Consider the following 27,350-nt stretch of genomic DNA (forward strand, 5'->3'; position numbering starts at 1 on the left):
TGGCCAATAAGACAACGCTTCTTGGTTTCCATCTTTTTGAACATTTTCTAGAAAAAAACGTTCTAACGCTCATTCACAGGTACTCGTGGGGTTGATCGTGATTCGTAAGTATAGAGAATATAGAATTTAACCTCTGAAATAATTTCCATTATTGTTTAGACAGCTACAGTGAGGAAAATATCAAATTGCAGCTCTTACGTAATTCTCCAGTAACAAAATTAAAGCTGAACTGTCACTCTCGACTTTACCAACTTAAAGCGAAACTGTAACCTCAGTTCCTCACAAATGAATTTATGTATAGAATGTTTGCACAGCTCACAAAACTCTTGTCCTACTCGGACGCTCAAGTCTCAATGTTCTTGGTCTTGGTGGCAAAATTTATTTGGTGATCTTGCTTTATTTCCATATTCTTCAATTACTTTTTTTAGACATCCATGACATTGACAAGGGGATTTGCTGCCATTGTGAAGACGCTTGGGTGGAGATTAGGAGGCTACACAAGAGTAGCAAGCTTTGCAGGCCGGCAGAATCGGCTTTTTTATACTGCTGGTGGTGAAGGCCCCATGTCGAGAGAGGTCAATGTCAAGCAAAGCCCACTTGTGGCTGTTTGTCAGATGACAGCGACATCCAATAAGCAGGAGAACTTTTCAGTTTGCAAGCAACTGATTGAAAAAGCTAAGGCCAGGGGAGCTCAGGTAAAAATGGTTGATGGAGAATTGAATTCCTAAGTGATGATGAAACAATTAAACCAATATGGACCTGGAGAGATGATGCTTCTGGAAGACCTCCTGCAGGAAATTTTTTAAATGTAGAATTTCAGACAATTTTTTAAATTAAAAATCAATGGTAAATAACCTACAAATACCAGGCTTTATACTGGGTAGTGAATCATACTACATTTCAATTTCAGATGGTGTTCCTCCCAGAGTGTTTTGACTTTGTGAGTGAATCCCGACCACAAGCTCTGGAATTTTCTGAAACCCTATCTGGTCCTCTGATAACTTCATACCAAGAATTAGCAAAGAAGCATGATATTTGGCTATCTTTGGGTGGATTCCATGAAAAGGTCAGTTTAATTTTGAAAACCATTGATTCACTCATAAATATGGCCAGGGCAATTTTGATTATTGAAGAGCGAAACAAATAATCAAAACTCCGGTGAGACATTCGAAGTTTCAAATATGCTGGTGACTCAAAATTTTTCCGGTAAAACATTCGAAGTTTCAAATATGCTGGTGACTCAAAATTTTGGTAGATTTACTTTGTACATGTAAGATAGTAAGCTGTTTTCCATAAAAGTGAGTGTGCTGGACAATTAGACCAATGTTCATTGATGATGATGATGCAAATTATTTAATTTTAGGGTCCAGAAGACGAACCATGTCGCCTATTCAACACCCATTTAGTCATCAACAATGAAGGAAATATCTCCGCCACATACAACAAAACGCACCTCTTTGATCTCCACATCAAAGGCACCATCAGACTTTCTGAATCAGACTTCACCGTTCCAGGATCTCAAGTGGCACCTCCTGTTGCAACCCCAGTTGGGAAAGTTGGTTTGGGAGTTGTATCCTTTCATTGTGACGATCATCACTAATTTTGCATATTTAGGTAAAACTTTCTGTAACTTAGATTTTGTGGGTTACTATTCCATACCAGTACCCTTTGTCTTGTTTTGCCAAATCCCAGCTGGAAATATTGCGAACATTCCATACTGTTTCATCTTCCTTAACCTTAACTCTTCAGTGTTATGATATGAGGTTTCCAGAATTTTCTGTGGCTCTTACCCAGCAAGGTGCTGAAGTGTTAACCTATCCATCTGCATTTACTGTACCAACAGGAATGGCTCATTGGCATGTAAGTGGCAGCTCTAATCTGCATAATCATGTTCTAGGTTACGAATTTGAGACCATTTTTGGGAACTGATTTTCTTGACGGTGATTCCTTGTGTCTTGTTTCGTTCTGACTGACCAAATATTTTTCATTTAGGCAATATTAAGAAGTCGAGCTATCGAAAACCAATGCTATGTAATAGCAGCTGCACAGGTTGGAAGACACAATGAAAAGAGACAGTCTTATGGACATGCACTGGTATGTTAAAAAAAATGAGAGTCCTGGCATGCTGTGGAGGAACCAGTAATCTTTACTCTCAGGATTGTTCATACTACGACATGTTTCCTTGCTCAGATTGTTACGAGAGTAACCTCAAGTCTTACATGTAGATATTCTTGTTATGCTATAAACTGGATAAAACTTTGCCATGAAATGTGGTGTCCCCATGATGGCAGTTCAGTTAACCAGTTGCCCTGCAAGGGATTAAAAAGGGGTCACAGTATTGAGCCTTTGTCATAAGTAGATTAAGAATGTTTGTGCTTCTTCTGTGCAAAGCACTGGTACTATACATCGTAGAAAGTGAGTAGGACACCAATGTGATATGTGGCACTTACATTGGGGTTTTACTTGCCAGGTGATTGATCCCTGGGGCTGCGTGGTTGCAGAGTGTCAAAATGGGACAGATATTGCCTGTACCGAGATTGATCTTGGTTACCTTAACAAGATTAGACAGGACATGCCTATGGACAAGCACCGGAGGCATGACATTTATGGACATATCGAAACAAGGAGCAATGGTAAGCAGTCTGTGCCTCTACCAACACTTTTCTAAAATTTAAATTGCTGAAATGGAAGGTTGTCGGCTATACATGTACGGGTAGGCTGTGTCACAGACCTTTCTGACACTGATACTGCAGTGAAATGGTCTGTTTCTGATTCTTTCAGTTCCTATTGACAGTGAAGCCAGCTACCAATTTGGACAGTTTTCAATAAGATCTGACCAGGTGTTCCACAGATCTAATCTGTCCATTGCGTTTGTGAACATAAAACCAGTGGTTCCTGGACGTATCCTTTTGACACTCGTGGAATCATGAAACTAAGTGCATGCATAACGACATGCACTGTAAACTTTTGCTATCCAGCCAATGCAGTAAATTACATTCAAAGATTGTCTTGGTACTCGACCTCAGTATCGCTGGTCCATTTGCCGTTTTCCATTCCAACCAAATTGTCTATGACCATTCAATCGGAAAGATGCATTGCTGGGTAATTGATTGGGTTAAATTGGAAAGTTTGTTGCTACTGCTTCAGGCAGGAAGTATTATTTTTCTTAACCATGACATAGATGTTTTAGTCTCACCCATCAGAGTTGTAGAAAAGTTTGCAGACCTGACACCATCAGAAGTGTCTGATCTGTTTAATTGTGTGAAACGAGTAACCAAGGTGATAGAGGAAGTCCATGGTGCTACATCATCCAGTGTTGCCATACAAGACGGGCCGGATGCTGGACAAACAGTTGCAGTTAGTTTATAATATTCATAAGGATAACATGTACATGTACTCTTCTCAAGTTCAGACCAGCCAAAGTTGCAGGGTCCCCATGCTGTTGTACTGAAACTGCAGCCAGTGATACATAACACCATGTCAAAGTCTAATACTGAAACAGTGTTCTGCAGTATATAGACAAATACTGAATTGTCACATTTTCTTTTCCAGCATGTTCATGTCCACATTCTTCCAAGAAAAGCTGGTGATTTTAAAGAGGATGAAGTATATTCAAAGGTAAGCAAGAAGACTGGGGTCGCAGTAACTATCTAAAGAAATACTTTCAGCTGAGTAAGACAGTTGCCAGAGATTTGAAGATGAATGATTGAAGTATGTTTAGATTTGTTCAATGTTTGGACTAGAGTCTACATGTACATGTATGTAGAATCTGATCATAATTCTATTGATGGTTATTACAAAGTTATAACACCACTTTAAAGACATTGCTAGAGAATAGGATACATTATCATTATTGAGATTAAAATCTCAATAATCTTCATTGCAGCTTCAAGATCATGATAAAAATCTACAAGAAGACATGAAGCAAGGGAATATTCGGACTGAGGAGGAAATGGCAGAGGAATCGGCAGGGTTAAGAAGGTTCTTCTCATGTTGATTAGGGAAAGACACTCAATAATAAGGACATTTTGTTATTCTGGACTGTGATTTTGGACTAGTTGTTATTGAGATGGGAGGGCAGAGGAGTGAGCAGGTTTACTGGCACAGACATCCTCAATGTGCATTATTCAGAGACAGATGCTTTTTGTTAGGGACGTAAAAGTATGTTATGGTGTGGCGTGTGATCTTGGACAGGAAAGATTGGGCTGATGATGATGAAAATTACGATTAAATAGAAATTTTATACTAACAATTTGTTGGAGTTATCAGTTACACTGTACTGTATCATGGTCATGGAGATTTAATTTCACTTTTGTTATTTTTTTCTTAGAACTGCCAATTAAAGATCTTCTATTATATAAAGTGTCTCATCAGAGGATCTAGACCTACCAGGTCACTTGTGTATCTTTATAGATTAGGGAAGAAATATATTTATAAATGGAATCGACAATTTAGTTTCTCCTCTCATTTGCATCTACAGAGGCAAAAGCAATTTCCCCCCGTCTTCACTGGCGGAGGTGACTGCAGTGGATGTGGCAGCTGTGGTGTTTCCAGTGGATGTGACTACAGTGATTGTGTAACAGTTTCAACAAGTTGATGCGAATTAGTTGTGCTGAAAGTTTTTTCTATGACTTTGCCAGTGTCTCATTAAGGTGGTATACCTCTCCTGAACAACGCTGCAATTTCCTTCATTACATCCACAAATGTAACATAGTTTTCACCTCGACCAGTTCTTTCAAGTCTATCACATTCTGCTTTATTTTCCTTTTCCATCCGTCTACTAATTGCATCGTAATCACTGAGGACAGAATCCTGAATGAATTCTGCCTTGATTGGTATTATCTGTTGCTGCATAGTCGGTACAATCATGTTGAATTTTTCAATTTGTTTATTCACCAATTTCATTTCCTCTTCAAACGTTTGACAGAACATAGTCCATCTTGATTCCTCTAATGGTGAAAAAGGGAGCGGTCCTAGTTTGTATCTTTTCTTTTCAAGTCTTTCTTTGGCATCTCGAATGTCTTTTCTGTGAAGGGAGATATTGAAAACGTTAATGTAAATCATCATAAATTTCGAGTCGGCACCATAAATGGTCTACTGAGGATAAGGTCTTGCTGATTTCTTAGTAGAATGCTTTTCTGTCCTTGGTTTGTTTACTTTCAAAAGAAGGTGTCAGTTTTTCGAATGCAAGTGCATGTGCATTGAAGTTGCATTAAAGTTTTAGAAGCAATATTTGTAAGTGTAATTACTGCAAAAAATGCAGTTGTGAGAATGGCCCATCAATGTGGGCTTACATGTATCTTGTTTACTCTAAGCCCCTAAAACACCATCTATTATCAGAAATCAACAATTGTTGCTGTACACACCTGAATTCTTTTTCTAAACTGATCCACTCTGGCACATAGCCATTGTCGATCAGTATTCGGTTCAGATTCTGGGTCGTGGTATCAACAAGAGGGTTGTGATAAGTTTGAGACAGTGGCTTCCCCTTTCCCTGGAGGTCCCGAAACTCCCCTTTTGCCATCGAGTCGAGGATTAAATCTTCAACCAAGCGATCCATGGTATTCCTGAAGCAAGAAGAGGATTTAATGACTATTAATAACTGAGCTAGAATAGTTCACGAATAGTTCCTGGTTGCAGTACCCTAAGTGTATTGATATCTATAAGAAAGATTATGACACATACAATTTGTATGCAAACTTGCCCCCTATCTCATCAGGAAATAAGATAATTTGTTTTTTACCTTATTTTTGCCTTGCTGGCCTCTCGTTTATCTTTCACCAACAAGGCGTCCTCGACTTTCCACATAATTTTCTCTGTCCTGTAATCCCGCAGATTCTCAGATGCTCTCATCACCCGATACTTCTCATATTGTTTCTGGCGCTGACGTGGCGTACCATAGCCAATACCCTCATAGTTCAGATATTGCCGATGTTGAGGTGCTGTATGTTTGATGTCAAACTCAAGCTCTCCTTTTTGTTGTTCAGCTTTTTGCCTGTCTTCGATTTCGGCCTTTTTCTTCAGGTGCTTCTGAAAAATTTGAAAGGACAATTTGACTATAATATAATCTTTTTTAGAAAGGCAGTTAGCTCATAACGCCATGCTGACATGTAATAATTTCAATGCACTTGTAACAACATGTTCGCATGCTTTCTAACAACTGGGCCCAGGTTGTGACTTGGTCTTCCTCAAGGACACATTTTGGCTAATCTGACAATCATTGGACAAGCATGCTGATTCGGCCCCACTAAAACCTCGTTGTAACATTTTCTTGGTCCGATTGTGACACTGTCTCAACTTTTTTTAATGATTTGTACCTCAATCACTTTGTAGGCTTCCTTTATCTCAGTAAACATTTGCGGATCAGCTGTTTTTGCACCGCTGTCTGGATGGTACACCTTTGCTAGCTCAATGAATGTGGCTTTGAGGACGCCTAGCTCAGCATCTGTTGAACAATCAAGCAGGGCATAGCTTTCTTTCAAAGTCAAGTGGCGACTTCCCAGAAATGATGACAGGGTTATTCTTCTGGCCTGCTGGCCACCAGATTTATTCAGCTGGCCACGTAGAAGTGCTCTAGCTAACTGAGATCGGCAAATGGAACACAGCTGCATCCTCTGCAGCATTCACAGACCTGTAAGTAATGAGGACCAATCAGTTAAACCCAATAACATCACAGGTAATCACACTACTGACAACTTGTCCAAGTGTGGTCCGCCTTTTGAGTTGGTTGTTCACATGCCCGATGTGCAGTAGCCAGACGTATTGAATTTTGTCATAAATGGCGCCCCATACATTATGCAATCTTTTATGAAAGCCACAAACTTCACAAGATCGGCATATTCCTTCCATACTAGCCCCATATATCGCACTCTACGGCTTCTAATATATAACGTTATCATAACAGATATCAAAACTAAGTAAGATTATCTCACACACTTTGGAAAATAAGGTTTTTGTCAGTGCAGAGAAATGCCTGTCAAAACAGTGGCGGCACCAAGCGGCGAAATGTGGCACCGAAACAATGTATTCTGCTAATCTCCAACACAAACATTAAACAACCGTTTAGAGGCCTATAATAAAGTCACATGTGTGTTTTATCAACTAGGTCAGTGTTGTAGTGGCTGTTTGTCACTATGGCTGATCAGGAATCGACTGAAAATGACAAGAAAAACGCAAAAGAAGAGGTAAACCAAAATCATGAAATGACTGACACTGACAGATGTCAAATGTCAAACTCAAGAAGTCAAATGCTGTCTCTTCTGATCTCTCTGACTGTTGAGTGTGCTTAGTTCTAAAATGTTGTTCAAATATTTGATGAAAATGCTGGAATTGAATGATTAGCCAGGTCAAGTTGGCCTAGGCTTCAGTCTATCTGTCAGATGTAGGTGGGGGCCGATCGATGGGTCTGGGAATATGTTACCGCCGTTCAGTCAGTGAGTCACTGTCTGATGACACTTCCCAGCAGAATACAATGTCCTTCCCGCCTCTTAACATCCAAATAGAATACCAACACTACAGTTATGTATGTGCCGAGTGATAAGCCTTGTTGTAGCAATGTAGGTCAATTACAGAACAGTTCTGAGGCACCTACAAATCAAGGACTCGCCACTTCTTTCATTTTCTATACAATAGTCTTTTATTGCAGCAAAAAGATGGCTCTCCCGATCAGACGGATGAAACAAAGATGCCAACAGATGGCAGCCCTGAGGAGAAGGGGGACAAACTAATCAAAGACAAGCCAAACAGGAAAGAGTCGCTATTGTCGAATAGAGCGAAGTATGTGATGGTTTAGGCTACCACTCTCATGTCACGCAAACCTACAAACTTGCTTATCCTATCCCTTTGCATGACCATGACCTTACTGAATCCATATGTAAGGCATCTTCAACTAAAAAAGTTTAGGCAATTGTGATCTTTGAAAAGACAGGACCTTAGATAACTGTATGCAGATCAAGTCTAAATCAATCTTTATGTTGTGACAGATTCAGTTTGCCTTTATTTCAGCAAACCTCAATTAACCCCTGAAGAGCAGGAGCTGGCATATGAGCTGAAAGCCCAAATGATGCGTACCATCGAAGTTCAGAACACCAAGTTAAAAACAGAGTTAGCTCTCCATGACAAGATGCAAGAATTGCGGGTAACGACACCTTCGCACAGGAACCGGATTGATGAGTGTAATTTGTCTAGAACAAACCTGGTGAAGCTCATGCGTTTATATGAGAAACGAGCAAATGAGGGTAAGTTAAAATATTTTGTTGCTTTATTACATAACTTGAGTTTAATTGTGAATATTACCTAGATGATGACAGGTCATTGCTTGGACACAGTTGGAAATGTTTACCTCTGGCAATGCGTCTCATTGCACCTTCACTTTGTATATATCAGATTGATCAGTTTTCGACAGGGACTGGGTCGGACTATGTAACAATGAGGCAAGTCACTTGACTGTTTTAAAGACTTGCTGGTTTCCCTTTGAACAAAGAATGGGGCCCCAACATCTCCATGACATTCTTTCGATGAGGCCTTGAGGAGTACTTTCGAATGCCTTCATTCTCTTCGATTCTTTTTTCAGCTACCAACAACGTAGTTGATCTAAAACAAGAACTCCAGAAGAGCCAGTTCATGACACAAAAATTTCAGAGCCTCTACGAAAGTGAGAAGAGGAAAAACTCATCTCCGGGACAAAAGACTTTGTTCTCAAAAGGTGATGAGCAGAATGAAATTAGTCATACCTGTACAGATTCTGAAACTGCATCAACTCAAGGTTCCCGTATGCGTAGACCATTTACACCTATGATGAGACCGCAGTCAATGGCTGGATTCAGATTTGATGATTTTCAACGAAAGAGTGAGGTAAGTTTAACCCTGATTTCATAACTGTTTGAACGCCCCATAGTGAAGTGGTTAAGTCATGCTTGGAACAGGTGGTACAACTTTCAAAAACCAAACAAATTCTGTCTTCCTGATTGAAAATCATGCAGCTTAGTGGTGTGATATCAGACAGCATTACAAAAGACAAATTGAAAGGGATAGGTAGCATTTCTTGATTGAAATTCTTATATTTTTGCTTTCTTGTAGTACCTGATCATGGAGAATGAGAACCTCAAGCAGGAAATCATACGACTCAAGAATGACAATGCCAGATTGATTCAACAGACCAAGCATGCTGAAAGTGATAGGGCAACTATGTGTGTAAGTTGATTGCTATACCCAGTGATGGCATCAGAAGCTGGATTTCAGTCAATGGGTACGGTATTGTTCTTCCCTTCCCTTGACTTGATGTTGAGTGCTTGCATGTAGCCTAGTTGTGGAGTAGGTCACATTCAGAGAGGCCATTGGACTAGATGGAATTCTATTTGCACATTTAGCAATATCTTCTTCTGTTCACTTTACAGCATCAGATAATCACTCGTGACATGTCCAGGAAACAACTTGTGAATAAATTAGAAAAGGAACGCAAAGAAGTGAGTATTGTTTATTTCTTGACACAAAATATTTCGGAAAGCGATTTGTACCATAGTTGCCTGAAATGCCATCTTATTCTGGATTCCAGCCTTTACTTGCCACTGATGCCTTTTTTGGAGCTATCCTTTTGAATCTGAGACCTTTCTTAACTTCCCTAAAAGTAATAATCTTTTCCAGCATCGTCAACTGAACAAAAGTCTGACAAGGCAAGCAGCAGATTGGCTGCAGCAGAAAAAGATGGCTCAACAGTTGGAGGAAGAAATGCGTTGGAATCAGGTAAGGATTTTATGTAATCATGTAGCAAGCATACATGTACATGTCAGACCAGTTTAACCAACCCACATTTCGATGTATTCGGCAATTCATATCATCAAGTTATCTCTTCCAATGATATTTTCAGGTTGGTCCAGTAGCTGTTCTTGGAGCTGAAGGTCGAACCTATTCCCACAAAGTAACAAAGAATGTCTACCAGCCTCACATGATGATGCCTGTCGAGAAATACGCAGGAACAACATCCAGCCACTTTTAATGTTACGTGCACTGTCGTTCAAATGAACAAAAAGTAAAAAATTTGAAGACAATTCATTGAGTCAAATTAATCAAAAGTAGGTGGATTAAATGTATTAGTGACAATCGAATAAAATCAAAATTTTACGTTGAGAACTTTTTTTGAAAGCGCATTCCTCAGTCCTAACCAAACATGTATATCAATTCTATTGTTGTAGATCAGATTTTATATATATACATAATACATGTACATGTATTGTAATAATGATTGCTGGATGTATCACTGTACATGTAGATGAATACATGTAGTAAACTGTGTTTCCATGCTGCTTACCCTGGTATAAGCTCTTACATGTTAGCGTGTGAAAGAATTCCAACAACCTGGGTCAGTTGCTGAAACAACGATAGCAGTACTACATGTACAGTTGTGATGATCTCGTGTTTTCTATCTTGAACTGACATGACCAGTAACTTTCAGTATAGATGCCTACAATGTACAATGGGTCTATGGTAAAGTGTATACGGTATTAGAATTTTTGTGCTAGTTCCAGAAATGCCATAAGTATGCCCAAATTTAGTTGAATCTCAACTTTTTTTAACCCTGAGTATCAAACGTAGTCCTTTGTCTTTCTTGAGATGTTCCTCTTTCTTGAGAGAAATGCAATGAAAGTGAATTTTTTAGATTGTTTTTCGCACATACGTATGTACGTGTAGTCATTTTTTCAACTTGTCAAATGGTTAATGATCAAGTAAAAAGTGATAGGACAGTTTTATATATCAATATTTGATGTTAAGCTTTTGCTGAGTAAAGATATCTATTTTGTTAGTAACCTCTGTCCATGTGTTGTTTGTTAACAGTTGTTATTATAATAAAGTTTTATGATTAGAAAAATCGACTACGTAGCTTGATTTCCTGGTCCCAGTTGCTCAATCAGTCCTAACGTTCCTTCTGTAAATGAAATACAGTATACTGAAGGAATCAGCCTTGTCCCAGGTTGTCCTATCATGAGGAAAGATATATAGGATGACGAATTGGGCTGCCTTTGGATGCGATACAACAGGTTGCTTGTTGATACCCCCACCACCATGCACACACTGGAAGCTAAAGTTGCGGGCTCTCACTTTGCTCATTGGACTTCAACACAGGATCATGGCATTCCATAGTCTTCACCCTGTGAGGAAAGAACACTCTTTAGATTGTCAAGTCAAACGTCACATCTAGTCTACCCTAAAGGTGGGGACCGGAGTACAAGCTAAGAATTGACAGTTATGTAGAGACTGTGCAATATAAGCACAGTGTCTCAGACTTGATAATCTCTTCATTATAATGGTAGGGCTGGATGTGATAGCGTTTGTCACACTAACCACAGCTGTTCTAAGGTAGATATGGAAATCCACAGTTGGACCACAAAGTTTTACCTTAGCTGTGAATGGGAAAGTCATCTCCAATTTCATCTATGTAATGTGTTGGACTTCTTAATGGCACACATGTACCAGATGACAGTGCATCAAATGCTCAAGGTAGTATCTTAGACTCCACTGCTGAACTGACTGCAATGAGAAGAGGGTCTTCAAAGGAGCTGGATGACACCTCTATGATCTATATCAGTTTCAATTTGACATGAAGTGATTGTGACAAGACTGAGAAGGGTCTCCAAAACGGAGGAGCTGGATGTGAACTGTCTACAGTGTCTGACCTTGGCATTTTCTGGTTGTGACTCTGGAGCAGTTTATAGAGAGACTAGGAAAAAAGAAGAGAACAAACTTTTCTGGTTATACCATTTCTGATATTTTGTCATACATGTACAAAAGTAAAAGAATATCTTAACAGTATGTAAATCATTACGCGGCCAAGGTGGATGATGCCAAATCGCCCTCGACATGTAATTCACCCAATGAAAGCTCAATCCCATCACGTGGAAGAGCTTTTAGTGATTAAACACTGTGTGCAAGCATATGCATTCAGGTGAATCAGGTCCAAGGAAATTATGCACCACACCTTGAATCAATATTCTAAGTTCATTAAGATCAGTTCACAAGAAGAATGTACAATGCTGAAGACTCCTACTCACTACAGTCAACATGATCAATACGAAAAAGCACTTGCCTCTTTAGACTCTACGGAGTGCCACAATTTAACAAAACATTGCCGCTTCTAGTCAGAAGCTGTAGCGGTTAGTTTTCATGAAAATTAGAAAATATATGGGTCATCTAAAAATTCTGTCTGGCCACCGTGTAGATTTAAGTCAAATCTTACTAACAGTCCACATGAACATCTGATGGTGTAATTGCTATAAACAAGAAATGCCACATGTACGCACTATTTCAATGAGGTAGGCCAGCTTGTCCCTGCTTTACAATTCAATACATATGCATGTATGTGCCACAAATATTAAGACTTTGAAATGGGACAACATTGCCTCGTTTACATGTACTGAATGAAGACAGACTTGGTACTTTTGAAACGACGGTTTTCAATGGTATCAATGAGGTGTTTAACAATCTTTGCTTTAGGACAAAAAAGGTCCATAGTTTAGAGAATAACAGAATAATCTATCAAAATTTGCTTTCCACTACATTCTAGTCAAAACCGATCCACGGTACAACATCATAAGTAAAATTAAAAGGCATTTTACAGGCAGTAGATGAATTCCAACAATTGACAACACTCTCTATCCAACCGTGGAACCCAGTCCACTTGATGATACACGTACATCCAATTTTCAATAACTAACATGTCCTTGCTGTTTCTGGTAATGCTCTGGCATACGTATGCACACACTACTGGTACATGCACATACTTCTAAAGTTGTCCAACACTATACATATAGCTACAAATGCACTCAAAAGTTCTACACATTTGAACTACCAATGCATTTACAGCAAGTCAGCAACTTCTCCTGTACAACCCCTCTCGTTCTGGCAGTGGTGCGATGCTTTGATGAGACATTTATTAGTATGAATGAGACGATGAAGAAATCTCATTTTTGTCCTTCCTATATTGATGTTGAATGCAGTGTGTTCACTCATCCAGTTGAGGCAACCAGAAACCCTGGGAAAGATAAGAATTAGGCTATCAGACACATGTCTATTCCTTGTAGTCATGAACGACAGTTACATCCTGACAAAATGACCAGAACTAGTGGCCCTGAGGGAGGAGTTATGGCCATTCAGAACAACCTGTATCCAGGGCTAGCTTCACAACTACGATGACCAGGACGAATTATGACTCTAGCATATTTCACTAGACCAGGACTGTCCTTCTAAGATTGAGAACACAAGAAGAACATAATGGTCTTTAGGTCACTTACCATGTTTACACAGGCACTAGCCAGCATCATGTATTTGGGATTAAACTGGACACACTGCACCGGACCAGAGTGCTCTGCATTGAGGATAGCAATACGAGACCCCGTCTCTGTATTCCAGCAATAGATCTTGCCATCAGTGGAGCCACTGAACACAAACTGAGAGTCGGGACTAAAGGATGCTTCAATTGGGATTCCCTTGTTGTTGGGTACTCCCTGAAACGGAAAAACAAATGGTGAAGCAAAAGAATCCACTCCGAGTCAGTGTTTGACATGCTGCAAGTCAAATTGTCAGATGACTCAGTGTTTGTTTCACCAAGCAGCTCCATGAGACAAATGTCAAAAGAGATCTTGTTTTTCTGATGAATCAAATAAACTGCTAGGGAGAGACACAAATTGTAATCTCCCAGTCAATTCTGGCTTTTGCATGAAGATGGCTGTATCAATGGTTTTCCCGATTGAAGGAACTTGACAAACAATTTAAGTGTAACTAAGAACTTCAAATATTTCTCTCGATATCTAAAACATCTCAGGAACTCACCATGAATGTTTGTAACGGAGAGCCAACAAACGCATCAATCACCCGAATTGTCGACCCATTCGTTGATATGAGGATAAGTTTACCATCCGGACTGAACTTCAAGCCTGTCCAGTCACAATCTTTGTCTTGCTGCAGTTTGAATGTTGCAAAAGGACCCTGTAAGTAAGTAGTAAGATGGTGTCAAAATATGCTTACAGCATCCAGCCAAAGAGATTTGTAGTGGAGAACACTGCTGGCATACTAGCAAAATCAAGGTTACAGCGACTGCATTCATGTTTCTGTGGTTTATTTCCAGCAAAATGGATCTAGAATTTCCTCAAGCAGAGGGGCCATTAATCAAGTTCAAATTTGTGCAGGGGTTTGCTGTATTTCTTGGCTTCAGCACCAACATCAGTATTTACCTTGTCAAAGGACCGCACATCATATAACTTGACTGCTTCACTGTTGATCCCTGCAGCAAAGATGAGGCCTTCAGGATCAAAGGCTGCCACAGGTCGTCCTGTCAGATGCATCAAACCCTAAAGAGGAATCGCGAGCATTCAATTATAGCTAACAGACCTTGATACAAAGAAGATTATATTTGAAATACTACAATAGGCAAAAACACTGTTAACACCAGAACAGTGATTATTTAGCTTCTGACTTCATTTCCATGACCTTCGAGTCAACTGTGACCGATTCCTCCGTGTCCTCAATTTTGCAATGGTTTGCAATATGATCCCAGGTAAGTGATACAGTCGAGGTAAATGCGTCAAGACTGAAATTAGTTGGACTTGAACTGACTCTTACAATCTCTACCAATGTTGGTGTTCATCATACTTGCATTCATATCATGACAGAAAGTAGCCACAGAAAGGTTGGATTCAGACGGTGGGGGGCGAGGGAGCAGCGGCATTCAATCATGCACAGTGAACACTCTATATTGTGTTTCTTGAGGGCGCATGCATTTTACTTCTAAAACATGTGAGGAACACATTACATTTCACTAGCCTGACTCCCCAGGTCTCTAAGGAGTTGAGTTGAATTTGGCATTTTCAAGGTTTACAGTTCACAACTACTATGTACACATGTTAAGTAGATTCAGTCTGTAAAAACCCTATTTTTCGGCACAATGAGAATGACAACAGTGACCAAACTTTAGGCACAATTATTGCAGAATAGCTATGTATTGTGCATTGTGCAACACTCTAAAATAAACGTTTTGAAAACTTATTAGACTTTTTCTATTGAGAGACACAGAAAGGAAATTCTTACATGAAAAGCTTCTTACAACATTGAGCTGAGCAACCCATTACCAAACAATCTCCCAAACCAACACGGCAAGGTTTAGTTTTACAGTCAACAATACGAATATTGTCAATCAATAAGGAGTTCAACTACTAATCAACAATTATAAGTTATCGCAAAGGAAAAGAAATAACTATTTCAGAATAAAATCAAATGCATCTTTACAGGAACAAAAATGAGAATTTTTAACTCAATTGCAACTGCAAAAAATAAAATATTTTTTATGGACTTATTTTGCTGATCTGCTTTTCAGGCTGATCATGATTTTGAATTTTGGGAATTCACCATTGAATTTGATATTCTATTTAATTTCATCTTCAGCACTCGTCACAATAAGCTTATTTGTCCCCAAATTGAATGACACCAAATCTTTTTCAAACACAGATAGCAAAAGGTTAGACCATGACAACGTGTCGCTATAGCGACAGTCGAAGCTCTGGTGCGGTACGGAGGCTGGACACGGAGAACAAGTCAGGATACATATACCTGATGCTTCTCTGCCCGAGTGTCCCATAACATCAACGTTTTATCCAAAGATCCGGACAGAATTTTATTGTCGATTGGGGAGGCACTTAAAGTCACTACTCTGCAAGTATAATGAACACAAACTAAATAAAAATTGGCAACATAAGTGAACACCTAGATGCACATCAGTGCACTGGGTGAAATTAAAAGCCTACCTGACAATTTGGTGACCGGAGATCCCATAATCTGATAGTTTTGTCCAAAGACCCCGACAAAAATGAATCATCCACAGGTGACATACATAATGAGACAACCCTGAAAAAATTTCACACAGAGGCATGAATCACATTCATCATAAGTTTATAAAATACCGGAGGTTTTAGAAATATTCTCAAAAATTGAAATGTGCAAGGCTTTTGTTTCTGAAGAACCATCATCATCATCTATCATGCTCTAATTTTTATTCAATATAACAGTATGCTGTTCATAGATTAAATCAACAAGAAGCCTAGCACTTCGTCAAAGAGCATCACTAAATTTAAACTTACTTTTTTGTGTGACCTTGGAAATACCTTATATATTTGTTGTCATGTAACGATAAATAACGAATTGTGTCTGAAATGATATGAAGAAAAGAAAACAATAATGTCAGTGTTACAACAATTATAGGCCTACTGTTGCAGTGGACAGCAAGTGTTCCTTATCACCATTTTCTCAGATTTTGTTGGGATGGCATAGTAACAACAAGTCCAACAACATGATATTTGTATTACTATACTATCAGACAAACTCAACTTTGTGAAATCTTTGTCCGATAGTTTTAGCTTCAAGTTTGCTTCTCAAGTCCTTGACCTTGAGCAATGGGCTACTAGAATAACTGAAGCCTGGCTTATTTTCTGGATTTGTACCTGGCACTAAAAAGTAACCAAACTTACCATCAACTTTTGTTGAACTGTGAATAGCTGCATTTGGTGCGTGTGTAAACTGGATGAGGTCAACTCCGTATTTTTTACTGTTTAGGGTTCTTTTCGGCCTGTAACACAATTGTAAACAAATTAGACCTGGAATAGACTCAAGCTCACTTCGTAGCGACCTAGTCGATCGTCTTTAAGTTTTAAGACTAGTCTTAGTACTAACTACTAACTAGTAGCGACCAATCCAAGGTTCCAATTAAGAAAATCGACAATCCAATGGCCAATGCAGCTACATTGACTTGTTGAGAGCTACACACTGCCTTCCATGACTTCAAGTAGGCTATCATCTGCGCATAGGCCTACTGCTAGACAACATTGATTTTAAAGATTAATGAGATTTCACTGAACCTAAATGCACTACAAAATGTACAGGCGAATGCACAAAGTAAAAATCCAGAATGTAAACACTGAAACTTACGTTCCGTTTTGACAGTCATAGATCACAATAGAATCATCATCACTACTTGAGATTAAAGTTTCGCCATTTGGGTTAAAGTTCATGTAATTGATGCGATCATTGTTCTCTCTAAACACTTTAGCGACACGAAAACTCCGAAGGACATGATCCGTCAACTTCATTTTCAAGATCATGGCGCAAGCGACGAACAGACAATGCCGCTTAATCGGTAGATGGCGCCTTTTTCGCACACCTGTTAACCCCTTTCGGGCTTGAACACGTGGCAGTTATTGAGCCAAATTAAGCCATGACAAACCTAAGTGCTTGTAAAAAATGATAAGGCGTAATCTATACTAAGTGGTTTAAGACTTTATTACGACCCGGAAATGATTAATTGAGATTTACAAATTTAATTTAATCTTACCTTGGCGCTCCGTATAGATAGAACTCCGCTGGAACTTTAATGACGTCATTTTAGCAACAGAGGTAATTCTTTGAGGTTTGGCTAATTTGCTACTGAACCTGACCCTTTATGACCTTTGGGGAAGCCCTTCTGGAAATTTTCACAAAATTGGAAAGTAGCAGAAAGGAAAATCAGTGCAGATTTCTTGTGGCATCCTGACAAATCAATTGTTTCATATATCTTGAAAGACGGATCGTCAATTGATGATATGATTGAAGAACAGCTGCCAATTATATGTAAATGTAATAATGGTTAATCAATGAACTAAAGTGAAGTTGACAATCGAATCAGTCAATCCCCACTCAATGTCAATCATCAATGATGATTCTTCAATGCCAATGTATGTCAATGCATTGACAGTGTTTTTACTCTTTGCTTTTAGACACAGACAATGCATTTATCTGAGAAGTGACATGGTCCTGTGGGCTAATTACTGTCAGTGTAATCAGTAATCTTTAATACGAATTCAAGAGACATGCAGTGTATTCTGAATAAATGCAGGCCTAGATTGAATGTGCTATCCAAATTAGGCCACTGGCACTGGTTCATGGCCATGGGCTTGTTGGAAGTGAAATCAGAGTTATGTGTAGTTGTACAGACCAAGTATACCATGAAAAATCCTTTTTTCTTCACAGGTTGAAGAAATTGTAGAATGACCATTAGTTTAACCTCCCATCAATGGTCTAGATGCCTCCACTAATGCTGCCAAGGATGTTTGCTGCACTACGGAAACCATTTCTTCTTTCGCCTTGCATTCTACACAGAAGTTATGCTGCAACAGTGTGGCCAACATCAACTACTGGAATAGCTTCCCTCTTATCCAAAAGTATGCCAGATGATAGCTTGAAGAAACATTGCCAAATGGTATTTGAAAGTGGTGTCAAGTCAGTCCTACCTAAACAAATGGTGTTTAACAATTTAAAGATAGAGGATGGTGTGATGACTGTTCAGGATCGTGAATATTCGCTGGAGCGTAACGTCTATGTTGTGGCCTTTGGTAAAGCTGTTATCGGAATGTGTCGCGCTGTGGATGATATGTTGAGGGAGCACATTGTCCAAGGAGTTGCTAGTGTCCCCTTGGGTATCCAGGAGACGTTCGGTCAGTGTGGAAAACAGTAAGTTCTTTGGGTTCAGGCTTGTACGGTGCAAGTTTTAGGGGTTCAATTGAATCAAATTCTCTATTACTTACCTGTGGTATTAATATTGGAGTATAGACCATCTGCAGTATCTTCAGTCAGAGCTTGCATGGCAACACCTTTGTTTCGCCTCACTTGATTGATCGCAAGAATTTTGCGCTTACTTTGTTTACAGACCACTTCTTAAATTGTTGTTTGAAACTTTTCAGAGAGTTTCTACTAGAGCCAGGGAGTAAGATTCAAGTTTTCGAAGGTGCTCAGAACAATCTCCCCGATGCCAACTCCCATGCCACTGCCATCAAGATCCACAAATTAGCCCAATCACTTACAGAGAATGACTTGTTGCTTGTACTTATTTCTGGTGAGTTGATACTTTCTGTGGTAGGATTGATTCTCGTGACTCTTGTTGGCCAAGACCTAAGTTTTAGGAGCCTTATCGCCCAGAGGTTAACACTGAGACTGACAATGATAAAACTTGTATATGGTTGAGAATGCAAAAATCTAATTGGGGGATTCCCTCATTTTCCAGGTGGAGGGTCGGCTCTGCTGCCTGCCCCTATTCCTCCGATAAAACTTGAAGAGAAGGCCAGCGTTACCAAGCTATTGGCTAAGAATGGTGCTAATATACATGAACTCAACACATTGAGGAAACATCTAAGTCTGCTGAAGGGAGGTGGCCTGGCAAATGTGGCCTATCCAGCCAATGTAAGTAAAAAAAGTCAGTTATCCTTACTGACTGAGTCCATTTGATATTCCTTTTGAAATTAAGTTGAGATGGCATTCCAAAGTTAGCAACGGAGATCAAAGGTGTGATACCAGTATATTGTATGTCTCATCATCCCCATATCTGTTACAGGTGGTGTCCCTGATTCTCTCCGATGTCATTGGCAACCCCCTGGACCTTATTGCCAGTGCCCCGACTGTACCAGACTCGTCAACTGCTCACCAGTGCCTTGATTTGCTGCAGACCATGAAACTGGAAGACTCCATCCCAGCCTCGATAAAGAAAGTATTGAGACAACAAGATGAGGCCGATCGTGACAACAGTTCTCTGCCACATTTAAAGAAAGGTGCTCAGAAAGTGGACTTTAGTCATGTACAAAATGTAATTGTTGGCAGCAATTCTATAGCTGTAAAAGCAGCGAAGAAGACTGCTGAAGGTTTAGGGTATACAGCCACAGTTTTGACAACTACTTTAGATGGCGAGGCGCAGAAGGTCGGAGTCATGTTGGCACGGTTGGCCAAGTTTGTCTGTTTGTGCCATAAGAATAAAGCTGCGCCTAATTCTGCGGGTAAAGAGCTGACAAAGAGTGAAATAAGTCTGTTTTCCTCTGGATTTGAGAAAACTTGTTCGAATGAGTTGGCAAGATTGGCAGCCGAGGCCGTCATGCACGATACTCCCATCTGTATCATATGTGCAGGGGAGACCACTGTGCAGGTACGCGGGAAGGGGGTGGGTGGCCGCAACCAAGAAATGGCCCTGGCAATGGGAATAGAAATGAATGAGATTTTCCCGCTGTCCAATTTGAGTGAGAGTTATAGTGTCGAATTCCTTAGTGCCGGCACTGATGGTAAGGATGGGCCTTGTGACGCAGCGGGAGCTTTTGCTGATCCAAGCCTGTACCGGCGGGCGGAGCAAGAGGGGTTAAACACCTACAAATATCTGAACGAAAATGATTCATATAACTTTTTCAAGGTGCTATCTAAGGGAGCTGACCACTATGTAACGGGTCACACTGGTACTAATGTAATGGATGTACAGATTTTGCTCATTAAGCCTGTGCAAACTCAAACTAATACGAAACATTGATTGAAAAAGAGAAACAAGTAAAACAGTGTATAAACAAAATACTGCACCAGTGTGCATATAGTAAAAATAACCGGGTTGTGAGCACTGCTTTGATAAAGAAACCGTGACAGCCCCACTGTTTCTGTGTGAGTTACTGAAAATTCTCTCCTCTCTCAAGCATGTCCCAAAGCGGGCAGAATTGTATCGGGAGTACCCAGGTATCCAAGGGTTTTACTGTGTAATCTGCTGGCCACTTTCATGTAGGCCACAGCTTGGTTTCTGTGCTTATTTAGTGCATCTTGCATTAACTCTCTGCACATTGTGCATATTAGTGAAAAGTTGTTCGACTGATGCATATTTACATTATGTAATCACTTGGAAAATGGAAAAAAACTGGGTGTATTGCTCACTTCAAACTTGTTAGTCAGGTTTGGTACCTGTGTTGTCCAATCTAGGGACATTATTAAGCGGCGTCTTATGTTCTTTGCCCTGTATCTAAGTCAGCTCTATCGGTATACTTGTAGAGCATTGCCATTTTACATAATCTACCTTTTGTTCTTCATGTACGCACAGCCACATAAAATGTGAGAAAAAATCTTATAAAGTTGTTTAGGCAGCTATTTCATAGACTTGTGGTGATTTTGGGATGATTTTATTTTTGTTATTGCAGTACTGTACCTTGTGTAGGCTTTGTATTCAAAATGTAGTTTCAGTAAGAACAGCTTTTCATGTTGTTGTCCCTTAGAATATAATCAGTTTAGAAACATCCAAAGCTGGTGGTGGTAATGACAAAGGCCAAAGTTTGGGCGAGGATGCCAGTGCTGCTGATGATGATGGAATACATACATGCCAGTGGCAATCGAGCACAAAAAACATTAAGTCCTACATGTTTCAATTTATGAATAATATTGTAAATATTGTTATTGTATTTCGAATTGATCAGTTTACCGCTTTGAAGGTTGCACGATGCAAGATAACTGTAATTTTAATTTGTTGCCTTCAATGTTGGTAGGCATTTGATCGCGAGCTGTATGCGATGACATTACCTCCTACATTTCTCATTTAAGAAGTGGGTGTTAAACATGGTCGATTCAAAAGGCCTAATACCTTGTGTTTTAAATGAGGTGGGCCTGTAAAAATTATGACACAAACTTTTCTGCCTTTCTGTTGATCATTCATTTCATCACGAAATCGGAAGTTATTTTGCCTTTCGATGGGGCCATGTTTTAATTAAAACCATGTACAAATGCATTCATGATATTCCACGGTCAGGCTTAGTTGTTAACTAGTGTTTAAAATATATTTTGGAGAGGCAGTTGATGTTATCAAGGATAGATAAAAATTAATCGACAAAATACAAATCTCAAATTATGCTTTCATATCTCGCGTCAGTGTTTTCTTTTAATGCCAGGAGTGAACAAGTCAAATGCAGCAGTTGCTTTGGCTCTGTCTAATGAATGCATGGCCAGAAAGTGGCAAGAAAGAACGCTGAATGAAGACAGCATTGTTACCTGACTTGGATCGATGCCCGAATGAACGTCCCCTTCCGGACATTTATCTAACAAAAGTCTTGGTGGATTCTTTCCATGGACTGGCTATCTAAAGCTCATTCACATATGGATGCATAATGTGAGACGATGTCATTCCGCTACATCATCAAAGGAATCCTACTCGCACCATGAGCAGTAGAACTATCATGCATGCCACAAGATCTGGATGGAAGAGACGGGCAGTCGCTTTGCAAGTGGGAAGAGGTCACTTGTCCACATTGCTCCAGGCAACATTCCCTTTGCCAATACACTATGAATCGGATCAGTGCCGAGCAGAGTGTTAAAACCTGCTCATGGAACAGCATTTTACAGATTGTGACACTGTCCTCGAGGTAGGTTCCTCAACTGATTGAGTGAGGTAAGGGTACAATGTTGCGACATAAATTTCTCAGCATATTTGAGCCCAGGTCTCCAAAATATAAATGGTCTTGGCAGGTTGTGAAAATGTCCCAGGTTGAGCCTAGCTGTACATTTTTGTGGGCTGTGACCAACCACTTCAGATTTCTTAAAGAATTGGCCGAGTTAAGCGCAATGACCACTGTTGTGATGGCAAATCCTAACAAAATCCTCCTTGTAATGACTGAGATGTGCAAGGATTCTGTAGTGTTTGATTATCTATTCAACTCAAGTACGTGTAAGACGTCACAACCGGAATGGTAGGACAAGTTCACTTTCAAAGCATCAACTGTATAGTTGTCTTGGTCTCTAGGTTGTACAGATTGTTTCAGTCATCATCTCAAGCTGGGCTGGAATGATTGGGAAGAATTGGTCCATTGCCTCTGGACACAGATTGTGACAACGACTGCTGTTCCGATTCTGGATTGAGAGGACAACGGTTGGTATCGGACTACGATACTACAGTATCACAATTAGGGGCTCACATTTTCAACATGCAAAATGATCATTCAGCCTTTTTTGTCAATTGGTGAAATTATCAAGCCCAGGAGCTTTATGGTGGCAAAGCATCACACATAACATCATGACCAGAGCATGGTCAGCCATGTTCGACCATTATGGAATCCTGCTCCCATCCCAAAGCATGGGGACTTATAATGCTGGATATTGAAACAAAACAATGAAATACTTATTGCCAGCCAATCATAATAGTTTATTATTTCGACATCAACAACAAATAAAGTACATCATACGTAGCTACATTTCTGGTCACCTCCATTCACTGGCTCTACCTTACCAAATAACCCAATAGCCTTAGAAATAACAATGATTCAGCAATACAAAGGATGAAGTGTTTTTGTAATGGCAATGGGTCAATATCAGGACTGGACAAAACCTGATAAGGCCAGTGAATGGGGCTGTAATAAGCGCACAATTAAGTTAAATACTATCAGCAACAATCAAGTTCCCACATAAATAATTACATGTAACAATTATAATATTCACTCATGTCACGAATAGGTCATAGGACTGATCCATGGGCAAGAACCTTGTGGGCCAGATTAAGATACACCAAGTTGCCAATAGGTGCTTCTACTATGTCACAGTATATCAGTACTATTTAGACTAGCAGTAAGCACTACATTTGATAACTGTGTATAAAAATGTCACCTAGTGACAACAAACTGGCCCCACAAGCTCCAGTCTATCATCAGCCCTGAAACAGTCGAATGGTATACAATTTAGTATCCATTCAATTTCACTGAGCTTGAACCAAAGAAAGAAAACATGCCTCCAATAACTTAGCAATCTTACAATAAACCAAAAGGAATGAAACACTTTTTAGATGAATGAAAAATACCTCTACCAATTGCTGTTACTGTTGTAGTTACGTCAAGGATAAAAATACTTTATAAACTCTTGATACATGTACATGTATACCTGTGGATCATAAGCAATCTTTCCAATTTTTTTCAATGCGGTTGAAAGATCCACACCCGCCTGCAATAGACATTGTTTTAGAATGTCACCGCTATATACTGTAGTATAACTGCTCATTGCACATACAGGGTGTTAATGGTGTACACTGGTTGACATTTTGATGTTCGCAGCACTATGTGATGATATTCTATTCTGTTTGATTTTGTAGTGGGGATTCCAAAATCAAATACGCTCTATCTACATTTGAACTACGAATTTGGACATCATTTCTACAAGGTTAGGCAGTAGAGATATCTTCAACTTGGGCCAGTACCTCATCTTTTAGATACTTAGGTGTCTGAGACGATCCTATCTGTGCGGTTATCTCAGCTAGGACGTCGGCATCCCATGAAAAAGATATCACTGCAGCCGGGGCAAGGCCTAACTCGGCCATGGTCTTATCATCAGCTGCTAATTTATGCCCCGTTGGAGCTGCCAAATGAAATGGTACCCAATCTCTATCGAGGTGTTCTCTCACAAATTCAAACAAGGCACTACATTTCTCTTGGGCTCTGAATGTGCCCTGGAGGATTATGTTATCTGGAAAACGAACACGCAAAAGTGTGTAGCGGTAACGACGCAGTTCTCTTTTTTCATCCGCCTCGCGCATGGCCTTTGTGCGCAACATGCCTAACTTTTCAACAGCCTCCGTACGAATCTGTTGCTCTCGTTTCAATTCCTCAGGACTGACGTTGTAAAATTCTGGCGGAAGATCATAAGCGCCTAAACGAATATTTCTTATACCATAGAACACCCGCAAACCTCGATCTAATTCTGGAACAATCGGTTCAGCATCCTGCAAAAGTTCTTTCGCCGATTTTAACTTCTCTTTATTGTTGGCTAATTCTTCATCCATCACATAAAAATCACATTCTGCATCTTGAAATGGTAATACTTTGCGAACGAATCCAATTGACTGCAGGAATTCTTCTGTTCCCTCCATGCCTTCGACACGCTCCTGAAATATCTTATTCCCAATCCGAATTTTACGGAACTTTTCTTCGCTTGGGTTTGCAATGAGGTTATCTAGGTATTTACACAGTGTTTCTATACAGACGCGCACCTTGTCCTTATTTTTGTTCAGGGTGTGGATCATGAGAGCAGATGCCATGTCAGGAACCTCTGCCAGTTGTAAAAGAAGAAATTCATGAATTTTTGCCTCCATTTCTGACTTAGTCAGGACTTCTGGACCCACCATTGGACACTTGAAGAAAACACCTTGACACTGTAGCACTGGTGCACTTTCGTTATAAACCTGCGAAGAAATTTATAAGATTTGAGTAAAAGAAAAGAATCTTACGTGTAGAGTCAATGATGCTGGTGATGATGATGATTACAAATACATAATGTAAATAGCCCCAATGGTCGAACAACTGGAAACTCACCTCCTTGGGCCCCGCCAAAGCAGCAGCTGCTGCCTGCATCTGAGCTGAAGCATTCTGCTCACTCTCTATCTGCCTGCGCACTTCAGCTTCTTGGGAAGAATAGCTACTAGTTTCTGTAAAAGACAAGAAAAGACTTAGCTACACAGAAAACTTCAAGACAGACTACACACAAATAACAACCCATGTTATGAATGATTATCTTATGTAGGATATGATGGTCACGACAGGCCAAATGTGCAACCTACTCACTCGGTCTAGAGGTTTTCGGTGGCTGTGTGAACCTTTCCAAAGCAGCCTCCCCAGCCCTCTGAGCAGATGCAGCAGGGGCCACCCGCACTAGAGCTTTACTACTTGACGCCTGAACCGTTGGTTTCTTCTCTTCAGTGAGGGAATGAGCTCCCCCCGCTTTCTTGAATTTTATGTCCAGTTTCTTTTTCTCAAAGAATCGCTTGATTGCCGCCATCCTGCTGAATTCGTAGATTGAACAATACCACAAATACAGTAATCAAAGTTTATGCAAAATCACCAAGCAATGATATGCATCAAATAGATTCCGATTTTAATTTTCACTTTGAGTAAATTAAATGTTCACCAGTTAAATTTCACTGGACACCATGGATTCTCCAAGTATTTTGCAATAATTCTATAATCTGTCCATAATTTAAATGATTTTGGCAGAAATTCCAATCACTCTCGATGCAGATGCTGATCATTCACTTTATTCGTCGTCTCATGGTTCACATGTGATTTATTCTCTGATGATTCCTGGTTGTCAGCTGAAGTAAAAAGGATAGAATATTAAAGGAAATAATCAGACCTTCTTTTTCAATGAATAGATGAGACTGTTGCCTTCCCCTTGCATGTAGGCGTCCTTTTTGCCAGGATTGGAGGTGCAGAGCCATTAATTGAAGGTGCCCACACAACTTTGACTTTCAATGGTTTAAGCTGAGGTTGCTCGGAGGACACAGACAACATGTGTCTCAGGCTGCACCTATAGAGTGGTTGCATGTGACATCATCACCTGCCATATTGGAGGGACAGACAACAAATCTGTGTCATGTCATGTCAAATCAGACATGTCACATATGACGTAACGGTATATTAAAGCATATAGACGAATTCGAAAAAGACGAATCAGTGCCAAAAAAATCAAATGCGCACACTCAGAACATGTCAGAAGGCCTAAGGCGACTTCGGACAATGCCTAGAGACACGGCGATCATTTGTTCAATTAATGTCAAGGTGAAACGTGTCAAGCTCAAAGTGAAACGTGCCAAAACAAACTTCTTCGAATTCGTCTATTGAGGTAGACAGAATGGAGGATGTCCTTACTTTGGCCCATGAACATATTTGAAATCCGTCCCCCATACACGCTCCATGAAATGCAAATCAGTACAATAATGGTGATCAGACAGGCCAAAAGAACCACAAGGATTTTCAACTGGAAAATGACTTCAGGATGGTGCAGTGTTTCAACATCAATCACATTTGACATCAAATTATCAACGTAATTGACAACTTTACTCTGCAAATAGGTTGTATCAAGCCATCCCCCATCTTCAACAGATTCGTTCATTACAGTTCTTGCTAATTTTTAGTGCAAAATGTTGTCATAAATAGGCAAAGATAGGGGTCAACCTGGAGACATTGACTTGGTTTCTTTTCAATTTCGATTTGGTTGTTCATTCAGGAATCACTTTTTTTGTTGGTTGTGTCGGTTTTCAATAACTACAATAAGGATTCCGTGCTAGCCGTGAAGACACCGCATTGGGGAGGTCCTTTTTCTCTCTCCAGCTCTACCACCATGTGTACCTAGAAAAATAATCATGATACATCATGGAGGTATCTTATTTATACCTCCATGGATACATGGACCATTCCCACACTCAAGCTGCACTGTGACAAACAGCATCTTATCAGCCTCTGCTTGCGCAGTGTTATTTGAAAAGTGTATGGTGAAAAGGAGTTGAAATAATACAGCCCTGCTAAATGGCAGTGTTGCAGCGATGGAACATCACGATATGCTGTTCTTTCCCCATCATCCATGTCATCCTCGAATACCAGTGTCGATGTCAGTTGCATGCTCCTCCCCTTGCACACATCACTAGAGGTAAGTACCAAGTAAAAGGCCCTCAAGCTCGGGATGAGTTAATGTAGTCCTAAGTATTTTCACGTCGCATCTTGACGAGGTCATTTTGTCCAGAGTCT

General features: G+C 39.9%; 6 protein-coding genes across 9 annotated transcripts; 3 read left to right on the forward strand and 3 right to left on the reverse strand.

The window, feature by feature from the left end:
* The first annotated feature begins 7 nt into the window (after positions 1–7).
* Positions 8–4,450, forward strand: LOC135490761 (nitrilase and fragile histidine triad fusion protein NitFhit-like). Its single transcript, XM_064776218.1, has 11 exons — positions 8–104; positions 429–695; positions 911–1,066; positions 1,364–1,570; positions 1,750–1,860; positions 1,993–2,094; positions 2,471–2,633; positions 2,782–2,901; positions 3,182–3,357; positions 3,553–3,618; positions 3,887–4,450. Exons 2-11 carry the CDS (start codon positions 435–437, stop codon positions 3,995–3,997), a joined length of 1,473 nt encoding a protein of 490 aa, XP_064632288.1. The 5' UTR covers positions 8–104; positions 429–434; the 3' UTR covers positions 3,998–4,450.
* LOC135490762 (dnaJ homolog subfamily C member 28-like) lies at positions 4,444–7,020 on the reverse strand. Its single transcript, XM_064776219.1, has 5 exons — positions 6,937–7,020; positions 6,318–6,631; positions 5,744–6,030; positions 5,367–5,567; positions 4,444–5,026 (listed from the first exon to the last, which is right to left on the reverse strand). The coding sequence occupies exons 2-5, from the start codon at positions 6,621–6,623 to the stop codon at positions 4,648–4,650; spliced, it is 1,173 nt and encodes a 390-aa protein (XP_064632289.1). The 5' UTR covers positions 6,624–6,631; positions 6,937–7,020; the 3' UTR covers positions 4,444–4,647.
* On the forward strand, positions 6,667–10,810 carry LOC135490763 (uncharacterized). 2 transcript variants are annotated; one of them, XM_064776222.1, is made up of 8 exons: positions 6,667–6,917; positions 7,646–7,776; positions 8,005–8,237; positions 8,573–8,853; positions 9,079–9,192; positions 9,396–9,464; positions 9,643–9,741; positions 9,866–10,810. In XM_064776222.1, the coding sequence occupies exons 2-8, from the start codon at positions 7,685–7,687 to the stop codon at positions 9,992–9,994; spliced, it is 1,017 nt and encodes a 338-aa protein (XP_064632292.1). In that variant the 5' UTR covers positions 6,667–6,917; positions 7,646–7,684; the 3' UTR covers positions 9,995–10,810. The 2 variants fall into 2 exon arrangements, with proteins under 2 accessions (XP_064632292.1, XP_064632290.1); XM_064776220.1 differs by lacking the exon at positions 6,667–6,917 and adding an exon at positions 7,021–7,184.
* Positions 10,811–11,745: 935 nt separating this feature from the next.
* On the reverse strand, positions 11,746–17,141 carry LOC135490822 (WD repeat-containing protein 82-like). Of its 2 annotated transcripts, none has more exons than XM_064776363.1 (8): positions 16,966–17,141; positions 16,509–16,606; positions 16,122–16,188; positions 15,595–15,694; positions 14,223–14,339; positions 13,822–13,977; positions 13,284–13,496; positions 11,746–13,024 (listed from the first exon to the last, which is right to left on the reverse strand). In XM_064776363.1, the coding sequence occupies exons 1-8, from the start codon at positions 17,136–17,138 to the stop codon at positions 12,995–12,997; spliced, it is 954 nt and encodes a 317-aa protein (XP_064632433.1). In that variant the 5' UTR covers positions 17,139–17,141; the 3' UTR covers positions 11,746–12,994. The 2 variants fall into 2 exon arrangements, with proteins under 2 accessions (XP_064632433.1, XP_064632432.1); XM_064776362.1 differs by lacking the exon at positions 15,595–15,694 and adding an exon at positions 15,789–15,888.
* Positions 17,142–17,479: 338 nt separating this feature from the next.
* On the forward strand, positions 17,480–21,711 carry LOC135491446 (glycerate kinase-like). Of its 2 annotated transcripts, none has more exons than XM_064777337.1 (5): positions 17,480–17,649; positions 18,043–18,522; positions 18,753–18,904; positions 19,073–19,248; positions 19,400–21,711. In XM_064777337.1, exons 2-5 carry the CDS (start codon positions 18,095–18,097, stop codon positions 20,351–20,353), a joined length of 1,710 nt encoding a protein of 569 aa, XP_064633407.1. In that variant the 5' UTR covers positions 17,480–17,649; positions 18,043–18,094; the 3' UTR covers positions 20,354–21,711. The 2 variants fall into 2 exon arrangements, with proteins under 2 accessions (XP_064633407.1, XP_064633408.1); XM_064777338.1 differs by having other exon boundaries at positions 17,480–17,643.
* A 1,261-nt stretch (positions 21,712–22,972) lies between these two features.
* Positions 22,973–26,815, reverse strand: LOC135491461 (UBX domain-containing protein 6-like). The gene is made up of 4 exons (XM_064777356.1): positions 26,475–26,815; positions 25,392–25,918; positions 25,143–25,255; positions 22,973–25,012 (listed from the first exon to the last, which is right to left on the reverse strand). The coding sequence occupies exons 2-4, from the start codon at positions 25,603–25,605 to the stop codon at positions 23,996–23,998; spliced, it is 1,344 nt and encodes a 447-aa protein (XP_064633426.1). The 5' UTR covers positions 25,606–25,918; positions 26,475–26,815; the 3' UTR covers positions 22,973–23,995.
* Between the last annotated feature and the right edge of the window lie 535 nt (positions 26,816–27,350).

The sequence above is a fragment of the Lineus longissimus genome, chromosome 7 (genome assembly GCF_910592395.1).
Source record: "Lineus longissimus chromosome 7, tnLinLong1.2, whole genome shotgun sequence".
Classification (NCBI taxonomy): Eukaryota; Metazoa; Nemertea; class Pilidiophora; order Heteronemertea; family Lineidae; genus Lineus; species Lineus longissimus.